The 12,192-nt window shown below is 39.3% G+C and overlaps 1 protein-coding gene across 2 annotated transcripts in view; it reads right to left on the bottom strand.

Moving 5' to 3' along the window:
- LOC127353436 (polypeptide N-acetylgalactosaminyltransferase 18-like) overlaps positions 1-12,192 on the bottom strand; it is a 155,418-nt gene that overhangs the window by 56,298 nt on the left and 86,928 nt on the right. For both annotated transcript variants that reach the window (XM_051382682.1, XM_051382681.1), the window contains exon 4: positions 10,645-10,831. In XM_051382682.1, coding sequence (XP_051238642.1) covers positions 10,645-10,831 — 187 coding nt within the window. The remainder of the gene's footprint in view (positions 1-10,644; positions 10,832-12,192) is intronic.

Raw genomic sequence — 12,192 nt, forward strand, 5'->3', positions numbered from 1 at the left:
ATGCCAAAAAACTCAATTTCTTTATATTTTTATATCAAAATCCAATATTTTTGTCTTCATGTAACACTAATATTACCTGTTTTTTCCTCTGACGACCTCCAGCTTCTCTGCCTCATCTCTGCTAACTGCTGAAAATGTAGCTGCCATATCGGGCAACTGTACTGTGCTCAGCAGCCACCAGTGAACACAACCTCAGAGACAGACAGAGGGCAGCATGACGACAACAGCGCTGAGGTGATTTATGGAGTTTCCAGATGGACATGTTGCTAAAAGCCCCCCAGAAATCCCCCGTCCGGATAACATAAATAATAACAGAATTTACATTATTACACTCTGAGGAAAACAACTATTCATCTGGTTCAAAATGATACTATTGATCTGGAGGAGACATGATGGCCGACTGTAGAGAGAAAAATAAAATCTTTACATTCTTGGTCTTGTGGGAAAAACTGCCAAAGGCTGTCATCTAAATGCATACTACCCTTGACTGTCCCACGAGAGAGAAAACACAAATGAGGCACCGTGCCTCACAACCATTCATGTTTAATCAGTTCAGCCCCACAAAGGTATATGATAATAACATCACCAAGTCCCAACATCAGAGAGGAGGAGGGACTCTTTTATCCTGCACACTGATTGTTCGTTAAGAGGTGAACCACCCCACCTCTGGCTTACTTTGCACAGTTCTATACACACACACAATCACTGAAATATGCAGTGAGACCACCCAGAAAGCCTTGAAATCTAGATATTGGAGGAAAAATTATAACTGTATAGCCAACCAATTAGTGTGACCTCCACATCAAAGACACCTCTACTAGTCAAGGTAAAGTTTAAAGACTTCAACCTAGGAGAAATATTTTCTACTAAAATATGTTGGGTTCTCTGAAACACATGGTGGGAAATCACATTACACAGTCCCGCTGAATATCTGAACATTAGTCTTACTACTTGAGACTATAATTTTAAGAAAAATAGACAACCATTATTCATATTTTTCCAACAAGCTGTAAACACAACATTGACATATAAAGTTGGTTTACGGTTAAACAACAGCCTACTAACACATCCAGTGTTGCAACAGAGTTGGCACCAACAATTTCTTTTTAGCTCTAGATTGTTCTCCACCCACTTCTGAGAAAAGAACGTGGCTCTTTAGCTGCTAAATGCTCCATTATGTTCATCAGCCAGTTGCTAATTAGCTTAGTGCTGGTCGTAGGGTTTTTTTATTTGCAAAAAGTGGCTCTGAGAGCTCAATGCAGTCCGCAACTTCAGAAAACACATGCAAATAGACAAGACACTAGCAAATTAAGAAAATCTTCAATCAATTTGACAACCCAGGAAATACACTGTAAATACAGAAAACACAACCAGATACAGAAACACTCCAAGTAGCACAGACAATAATGGGAACTATTTCTACAGGATAATAAAAAGTGATGAACATGACTGGGACACGCTTGTTGTTGTTGTCCGTGTATCAAATCTTATTTTTGTTTTTCTGTTTTGTTGTACTGTTTCTGTCGTGTGCAGTCTGATCTGCAGCCTGCATTTACCTCAAGGGAGCATGCAGATTCAAAGAAAAATATTAGTAAAACATTTTTGGAACAAAAAAGTAAATAATAATAATACATTTTATTTAATGGCTTTTCCTGTCAGTCAAGGTCACCTTCCATCATATAAAACACCAATACAATTAAAAACATACAATTAACAAAATGTTACAAAACATAATTAAATCCTTACAATCAACAATAAGACACAATAAACAACAGGGCAGCAATAAGTTAAAAAAATCGTTATAAAATAAGATGCATTTAATGCTGTTCAAAAAGATGGGTTTTAAGAGCAGTTTTAAAATCTGTAATAGATTCCTGTATACGGCTGTGAGAGGGAAAGGAGTTCCACAGTTTGGCTGCAGCATAGGAGAAGGTCCTGGCACCCATTGTGCTGAGGTTGATGACTGGCTGTGCCAGTAGACCTGCTGGCTAACTGACTGACTAAAGGGAACAAGAGGGAGTGTAAGTCTGAAGGAGGTCGGTGAGATAAGCAGGGGATAGACTAAGAACTGCTTTAAAGGTTCATAGTAAAATTTTAAAGTTGATTCATTGTAATACAGGGAGCCAGTGTAATTGAATCAGCAGAAGAGTGGCATGTTCTGTATACTTGTAAGGATCTGTGCCGCAGAGGTCTGGATGAGTTGAAGTCAGTGAACAAATTGTTGGGGATGCCAGCCAGAATTGCACTGCATTAGTCAATGCATGATGTGAACAAAGCATTGACTGCTCCCGTGGAGTGTTAAGGCAGGGTGTAGTCTGGAGATGTTTCACAGATGGAAGAAGACAGTGGAGAGTTTATGGTGGCCTGAGCAATGGGGAGTGAATATAATTTTTTGAGAGTGTGGATTTAGAACCAATGAGCAGTATTTCAGTTTTACTATTGTTGAATTTAAGGTAGAGGTTTGTCATCCATATCTTTACATCATGGAGACAAACAGTGAGGGTAGTCGAGGGGACAGCTGAAGTGGGCTTAGTGGACATGTAGAGTTGTGTATCGTCAGTATAAAAGGGAAATTAATACAATAGTGCCGGAAGATATTGCCAAGAGGGAGGAGGTAGATAATGAACAGGACGGGCTTGAACACTAAACCCTGTGGAACTCTGTGGTGGACAACCAAAGGCTGTGGTGAGGTCCAGAAGGACTAGAGAGAGATGACCAGAATCAGCTGCAGGGAGGAGGTTGTTTGTGATCTTAACAAGGGCTGTTTCTGTGCTACATTTGGGGTGGAAACCTGATTGGGATGGTTCAAAAAGATTAGAAATTTTGAAAAATGATATAATAATCAGAGATAATAACCAGGTTCATCAGTGATGAAAGAGAGACTGTAGCCTGTTAGGAAGGTAGGAGTGACCCAGTGCACATAAATAGAGTTTCCTACAGTGTGCAAGGATGTCTGCATTAAATATAATATTATTTTACCTGCACCGATATGCTTTTAAGCAAATGAGTTTCAACAGTTATCCTGTGAAGCACTAGAAATAGTATAAGAAGTGACAACAACACTTCCCCTAACTGACTCGTCAAAGCAGCTTCATTAGTGATTTAATACCTGTACGATAATTGCTGTATGACTTGGTGAGAGAGCATCCTTACTAAAACATACCCTATCAACTTTTGGTGAATTAGTTCTATTTGTAACATCCAGAGTACCTCATCACCACTAAAACCCAAGTACAAATTATCCCCACCTCATCAGCATCATGATCACATACAGATCCACACTGAGGGGGGATTATGTAAATTAGATAGTAGTTGTCTGTATGGGGATTATTTAAGGAAGGAGGTCTTCCAGGAATAGGCAGGGAATATTGTAAGTTAGTGAATACAAAACTAAATGTCACTACTTCACAAACAGACTCCTTACTAATAAAGTGTTTGGTCTTTTATATCCTGTACCTCTGGATATTTCTGGTCTAATAATGTCTATATTATTATGCAGGCTACAGGTCTTTTGTTAATACTGGTGAACTGGGTAGTTAAAGTTCTGTCATATACACCAAATCTCCCCAGAAATCATTAAAAATTATATAAAAATGATAGAATTCCACTTTTTCGCTCTACTAGGTCCTGCGAGATGCATGCAGCAGTCACTTTCAGCGCATGCGCACAATGAAGGAATCCACAACATAAACAGAAATGAATGATACACAGACCTTCATTAGTCACAAACTGTGGCAAATACAAGCATGTCCCAGCCATGTTCATCACTGTTTAGTGTCCTCAGGAAACAGTTCACATTGTTGTTTGTGCTACTTGCAAGGACTTTCTGTATTCTGTTATGTTTTCTGTATTTGCAGCGTGTTTTCCAAATGCAGCGTATTGAGCTCCTAAGGCACTGTTCCAAACAGGTTCCTGCTGCAGCTAAAAACAAGCTGAAAGATGCTAAAATGCCCAGCAGATCTGTGGGGAATTGTACAGTTGGGTGATAATTCTCTGGGAATGGTCGAAAACGATGATTATGTTACTAAAATTAGAGGTACTGTTTGCCCCTCTGCTTGTTTACATTGCCTGTTGACTAAATTCACCAGATTTTCATGAGAGATGAGACAAAAAATTTTTCTTAGGCAACTATTACAAGAGTACTCTCTAAATTGTACTCCTATTTCTGCAGATCCCCACACACTGACATGTATATCTCATCATGTAATTATGTTATTTTAGGTGTTTTCCGTGTATATGGAGATGACTAGCATAGCACATATACAGTAGGTGGAGATGATTGAGGATTATTGTGATTACAGTCAGACAATCTCTGTAACATAAAACACCCCATTATTACTTGTTTTTGACTCAAAATAGCTAACATTGCAGATAATTGCAATGTATGGTAGAGACAATTATACAGATCGAGCAGTCAGGCCTTTGTTGGTAATTATACACTAATTTCTCAATTTCTACATAAAAAAGGATATAAAATGTGTGAGGGGGTGGGCGAGTTTCAGAGCACAGGAAGGTGCACAGAGGAAGGAGGATAAAGAGGAAGACAAAGGAAAGGGAGAGAGGAAAGTAAAACGAAAAGAGCGGATTGAGAGGCATGTACACAATTTGTTGATTACTGCGTGTGAAATCAGATGTGTTACAGAGAGTGCTAATAACACTGGCACACAACACAACATCAACTTGTCACGGCAATGTAGCACCAGACCAAGAAACATTTAAACACCAATAAAAATGTTGCAAGTGTGTGTTTTTAGAGAGGGGAGGAAGTAGACAAAAAAGTGTTTATCTCCAGCTGAGCTCTTTTGTATCTCTGCCAAGAATGATTTCATTAGTCACAGACCAATAGCCCCTCTGTGGCAATATGTGGGAGGTTTGTGTGGGTCCTGTGTGTGTGTGTGGAGAGAGAGGGGGGGTGGAGGAGTAGAGGGGTTAAGAACCTTGTAAGTGTTTCTGTCTAATCTGGAACACAGCAGCAACAAATGTTATTTTGGATCCAACTCAGACATACATTATAATGAAGTGTGTGTGTGTGTGTGTGTGTGTGTGTGTGTGTGTGTGTGTGTGTGTGTGTGTGTGTGTGTGTGTGTGTGCATGTAGACGGGTAAGACAGCACGCACAAATGTGTTTCCTGCTTGTGTGTGTGATATTTTTCCAGCAGTCAGAATGATTTACAGGTACACAGCAGTGCTGTTGTTTCTGAGTGTTTTAAAGAGGGGACCCTGAGGTGATGAAGTGTCCGCGGCTCAAAGAGATTGACATTCAATTTGTGTTTAAAAGAAACCAGCACTTGATTTCTGTCAGAAAATTTAAAGTTATGATAATGTGTTATAGATTAAACATAACTAGCTATGCTAATGAGTTCAGTAATTAACTACTGCTCTTATTACTTACCGTACTTAGTGGAATCATTAGCAAACATTTCTACTGTGTGACAAACTACATGTCTTGCGGAACGCATGATTGGTAGTAATAAGAATTCCATTTCCTTAAGAGTAAATAAACAGAAATTACCACATTAAAATGCAAGCGATGACACATATAGGCGAGACCAATCTGCCCTATGTAATATGGTGGAAGAATGTCAAAACTAAACATAGCAACCTCTCCTTCAGGTCTCCTGCTATATTCTTCAGCCTTAAATCAAAACTTATATAAACTTATAAACATGCAAGTTTTGTATGTAATATGAAGACACTGTGCATTCGCACATATTGTGTTTTATTTTTAAATGTATTTAAAATTTTAAGTCTGCTAATAATCCCCATTTTTAATATGCTGTATGTCACTGTAATCTGGTTACATCTTTTTTTTCTGTATGGTTTACAGTTAACTTTTCTTGTATTCTGATTATGTAACTCCTGTTACATGTAATCCGTTACTCCCCAAGCCTGGTCACACAACAGTAGCTCGCTCAGTAAAGAGATCTAATGTTACCTGGATGTAATACTTGTTCTTTAAGTATATGTGTATATCACAGTTGCTCTGTATCAGTGAGTAAATTAAACAATGTACACACTGTTATTCTAGAGGATATAGTTAAAGCCCAATATGACGTGATCATGTGCAGTACATGCCTTAATTGGTGGTGATATCAATAGGTAAAACCTGACACTCAACTATAAATTAAAAACCTACTCCATAGGTACCTGCAGCTGTATTCCTGTTAACCGCTTTTACCGACTATAAGTCCTTATAGTCCTCACTGGAAAGGCTCTGCTACACTAAATGGATGGTCTTTTTCATGCTTATCATGTTAGCTAGCAAGATAGTCAGCTAGTTTTGTTCATGGTAAAGTTATAATTGTATGCAAACCTGCCCCTGTGCAAGAAAAAGGAGAATGTGTAACTACGATGTTTTTATTTACAGTATTAGGATAAAAACATCTTTTGAGATGCTGTGTGCAGCCCCTGGGCCACTATATACATTTGTCCTGAACCTAACTCTGTCCAGGGCACACAGAGACAACACAGATACTCACCTTCTGAAATCTAAAATCGGGGGAGCTAACGTCTTAAACTGGCATATTTCTCTGATGACAAAAAAACATTTGACAAGAAAAGCAATTGACAAGCTAATGTAGTCGTCACTGACATGTTAAGTTCAGATCTGTCTGACTGTACAGGACTGTACTCTACAGCAGATTGGACTGTCCAATGTCATTCAGAACAGTAATTACTCTTGAGAGTACAGCGAAAAAGTAAATCCATCAAACATGAGAGCAGCCTGTCCCATCATTGTTCAACATCAGTTCTGATGAAAGAAGCAGTTCTTGACATTATTGATGTTGCTGTGCAGCTCTACTGAAACACACACAACCCACAGCAAGTTACTGACATTCCATGTTGTGGGTAATTTTCAATGATGATGATGGTGCCACAAACAAAGAAAAAAGACCTTTAGAAAATATGTGACTCCTAAGCCAGTAGAAATTATACACTTTAATAAGGTTCATTTGATGTTTTTGTCTCAGCTTCATTTTGTGAACATTTGAACAAAACGCAAACCTGAGCCTGCTCTAAAGCAAAGTGGCTAAAAACCCATGGAGCAGAAAAACAACAGATGAGACCTGGATGTATTGTACAAACCTGCTCAATCAACTGTTAAACCACCCTGTTAATGATTTGTAATTCTTTAAATAGCATAATGCATATTTTTCAACATGTGTGGAAATTACTTGGGCCAGCCATTTGGAATTATGAACAATTTTCCAAATTGGGCCTCTCGTCTACACCCGCTCCAGCACCACCACCCCCCATTAGCTCTAATAACACCACAGGCAATTTCACATAAGCTCTTGGCCATAATCCTCCAGCAGGTTGCAATATAATGGCATCATAAGGGCAGTATTTTTTCATTTTTATCAATAGAATAGAATCAACTTTATTGTTTACAATACAGTCCACAGACACAACACAACGTAGTGGAATTTTCCTCTGCGTTTAACCCATAGACCAGAAAGAGTGGGCATCCACTGAACAGTGCCCAGGGTCCAACTCCACATCCAAGCCAGTGCCTTAATCAGGGGCACTGACTGGAGAAATGATGTATGCATTATTCATGTTTTGATGTTGGGGGAAACTGGAGCACCCAGAGGAAACCAATGCAGACACTGGTAGAACATGCAAACTCCACATAGAAAGGCCCTGTGTGTTTCTAGACCTCGGACTGCACCATTTTTACAATATCAGTGAGGGCTGGGCTATCAGATGACAGGTTGAAATGTGTTTTAATGATAACAATAAACATATTCATCATGTAAATACTTTATAAATTGTTGGTAAAACAAGAGCTGTAACTATGGTTCCTTGAATTGTGGGTGACCATCAGATGTTATATTTCTGCATTAAAAGGTCTGAAAACGGCTAAAATGTGTGGGTTTAGAGAGTGGGAGAGACAGAAGAACACTGGAGCATCAATCTGCCAGAGTGAGGTATGTGAGTCATAAGTGTGTAACATTCAGAAGGATCTATTGTCAAAAAATGAATATATTATTCTTATTATATATATATATATATATATGTTTTTATTATGTGTATGATCACCTGAATATAAGAATCACCATGTTGAACCCCCTTGTAGTAATCCAGAATAAACCAAACACTGGCTCTAGATAGAGCCTTTCTATCATGTTTGGAAGGCTGAGCTGTATTCAACTGGTTGCAACCTGCAACTTCACCACTAAATGTCACTAAATCCTATAAACTGGTCCTTTAAGCTGATATCAAAAATAATTAGGTTCTAATTTCCAGGAAACCTTGAAAGTAGCAGCATCAATATTCAGTGTCAAATCTTAAAAAATAAGATGTTGAGATCAGCTTTAAAAGTGGCTAAATATTTATTTTACCAAGTCTAGATTTCGGTTTAATGAGCATCCATTCACATCTGGATTAGGGGTGTTTTTGTGAGGCAGTGACTGAGGATGCAGGTTGTTGCACCAAGGAAAGACCACCTGCGCTTCTAATTAGGCCTTACTGGACCACAACAACAACCTCAACTACTTAACTTATCTCAACCACCTGTAGTTCTCTTTCATACACCAGGGAGCCTGGAATTAAATCACTTTATTGCCAGTCTCTCACATAATCAACTTACTGTGTGACCCAAAATACTAATAAATATGTCACAGCTGCCTCTGTGGCTCTCTGGAGCTGAAGGTTTGCACCTGTTTGAATGATGAATTTACGAGAAAATGGGTTACAGCTACATCAGTTCTCCATAGTACTCAAAAAGACTGGGGAAAATTGAATTGTCCCTTCACAAACCAGCTTATAAACAGACTGTTCTGTCCCATTCGGTGTTAAAATTCTTCACTGCATAATAAACTAATGTGTCTTGAGGAAAAACAAATGCCCAGACAGTGAAATGATGCCTCTTTTCTGATTTAATCAGCAACCTTTCAAATAAAGTGGCTGCTGAATAAATGGTTACATTCATTTTTCCCTCAATTTCCTTCTCTTTTCTTTGTCCCAGTGTTTACAGCAGGCTGTGTCAAGTAGCCATTTACAGCTACACAAGGCAAGGAGGATTTTATGTAAAATACACATTTGTAGCAGTGCACATCATCCAATGGCCTCCTAATTAAGATGTCATACATTCTACCTGTTTGCCACTTCTCTGCCTCCAAGCCATTTGTTCAGTTTGTTCCCACCAATCAACGCTTCTACATTAAAGCGTGAAATACACTACTTCTGGTGGAGCCTTGGAGCTAAGAGGAGGCAATAAAGAAACACAGAAGTGGTATATTTAGGTATGTTGAGGACTTTGGTGCAGAAAAACATTTTTCTCCAATAAAACCTCCATAGTACTAATACTTAGCTCTATGCTGAAGCAGTAAAGAAATTCAAAGGTTAAACTGTTTCCATGCAGTTTTATTAAAGGTTACTGTGTTATATACTAGGTTACCAGCACCCTCCTTAAATAAAAACGTCTCATTCCAGCGTAACAAAAACACAACAATTATACTTTTCAGGTGATTATACACTAATGAAAACATACTTATGAATATTAAATTTCCATTTCTGACAATAGATCCTCCCTTACACACTTGACCTTTAAATTATCCATTATTATTGAAAATGCAAATGTTACACTTTAATTTTTAAATGAGATAGAATTTAATTTTACTTTGTGTTATGTGACAGGCTTAATAAGCAGCAATGTTGTTGTTTAGTTTTTATACTGCTCATCATGTACCCCATCCATACAATTCATGCTAGGTTAGACATTGATGTGGTCCTCCCTGAAGCTGTAATGAGATCTGTGCCGTTGGTTGTGGAGGAACAAAGAGAATTTGGACCAAACTGAACACACAGAGTGTATTCTGTTACAGGAATAATTTGAGACGTAATGGTGTTCTCTGCTAAGTCTACAGGGGATGTATTTTTGATACTCAAAAGATGGAGGATTCTTCTGGCCCGCGCCACAATTTTCCCAGCCTGCAAAAGATGATTTTGATTTTCTAGTATATCCCATAGCCTACTGGTCCACTTCCATATTGTCCACAACCTCAATCCCTAGCAACATTCAGTATTCTAAACCAACCCGCTCTCCTGCGGAAAATGTAAGGGTGTTTACAAAACAACAGAACAAATGGGATCTGTGAGAGACGTTGCTAGGGTTACCCTCCCCATCACTCACTCATTTTTATCTTTTTAAGATGGCCCCTTCAGTGATTGCGTTTGATATCCCTGTTTCTGTTATTGTCAACTCACCCAATGAAAAGAACAAAAGCAATGTGTTAATCTCAATACTCCTCCCAACTCTGATTAATACCTGAAGCACTGATACCATCAAACTCTTATTTTGAGAATCAAACGGGTTAGGGTTTACAGTTAGGTTTAGGGTTTAGGGTTAGGATCGTGTCAATAGGATCATGAGCATCTACAGCAGCAGGGTTGTGTATGCGTAATTTAAGGCATTTATGGTACAGAGGAAAAACATGTATCTGAATTTGCTGACAATAATAAAAATATCCTTTAGCCTCAGGGATCAAGAAAGCTAGACTCCTTGGCTGCCACCAGGGGAACATAACAAGGTTACTGAGGTGACCTTTTCTGGCTATATAACTGTTTGACGTAGCTTTAACTTGCAGTTTTACACTGCTGTAGTTACAGTATACAGTGTAAACTGAATTGAGCTGCTCACCATCCCGTGTTGAACTCCACGTGTGCATCGAACAGAGCAACGACAGGAGCGGAGGCTGCCCTCCATCCGCTGACTCTGGACCTGATTAGTCCTTCCTGCTTCGCATGGCGGACCACCTTGACGAACCCCGGGCCGTGCTGAGCATTGGTCTCCTCCACGAAGCTCTGTAGGTGGTCTTTCAGCTCCACTGTGAGCGACACACAAACACACACAAACAGACTTGGATGTTAAAGCAAACTCAGTGAAGCCTGTTGCAGCATTGATCTTATCGACAAAGCTCCACAGAAACCCCCTCAGCTCCATGTCACCCAGGAAAAGCACTCTGAGTACTGTTAACACATTTGGCCCAGGGAGAATTCCCTGTTTTCACAACATAAGCTTTGACCATCTTTCGAACTGGCTAAAACATTTTTTTACAAACCCAATTCATTTCGGTTTTGACGCTCATTAAAGGTATTATCTATATGTTGCAACAATAATACACATTCACATTTCATGAACCCCTGGGCAGAGCGTGGGATACACAACAATTAAATGAACAGAAGCCCATATTGAAAGGACAAAAGTGCTGAATTTACATAAATCCAGATGCAAGTAATGTTAGTGCAGGGGGAGGCTGAGCAGCAGGGAGTAGTGCAGCAGAAAGGATGCAGTGCTGATCAGACTGTGCGGGTTGAACAAGAAAGTTTAGCTCTGCAAGATCTAACCAATGTTTACAATGGATATACTATGCAAGATATTCTTTCTGCCCAAAGTATGTCGACAACCATGTCTACATATTTTTGTTTACTTTTGATCTGGGGCTTGGTCCTTTTTTTTTTTAATTTAGGGGGAATCTTAACACACTCTGGGAGGATCTGTCTAGTGTGAGAAAATAACCCTGATGATGTTGTTGGAATTATCTTGGAGTTTATCGATACTACAGATGTTTCACAAAAAGGATTAGTTTCAAACTGCGGGGGCCAGGCATTTGACAGACATGTGAATTTACCAAGCACTAACAGAAATGCTATTTGGATTATAGGAAGTGTTTTTGGAGCTAGACCCATACTTAGAACTAAAAGTCAGGATATCTCCTGTCCTCTTTAACGTGTCTCTGGCAAGCCTCCCAACATTGTGAAAGTGCAATACAGCATCCAGTGATATTTTGAACAGTGTGCTTCCAACTTTATGGCAGCCGTTTTGGGGGTCTCCTTCTTATCTCAGAATAACAGTACCCCCAGGCATAAAGTTTTCCAAGTTTGATATCGGAGAACTGGACTGGCCTGCACAGAGTGCTGACCTCAACCCCATCCTCAACCCCAACACATTTGGGATGAATATGAACAGCAACTGTGCAACACCAGTTGCTGACCTCGCTAATGCTCTTGAGGATGAAAGTGAGCAAATCCCTTGAGCCAGGTTTCAAATCTGGTGGAAAGCCTGAAACCAGAACAGTGGTTATTACGGCAGCAGATGAATGCACATGATTTTGGAATGAGGTATTCAACAATCAGTATAATGCTTGGGTGTCCACATAGTTTAGGCCATATTGTGTGGTCTTGTTTA

This window comes from Dicentrarchus labrax, unplaced genomic scaffold (assembly GCF_905237075.1).
Source record: "Dicentrarchus labrax unplaced genomic scaffold, dlabrax2021, whole genome shotgun sequence".
Lineage (NCBI taxonomy): Eukaryota > Metazoa > Chordata > Actinopteri > Moronidae > Dicentrarchus > Dicentrarchus labrax.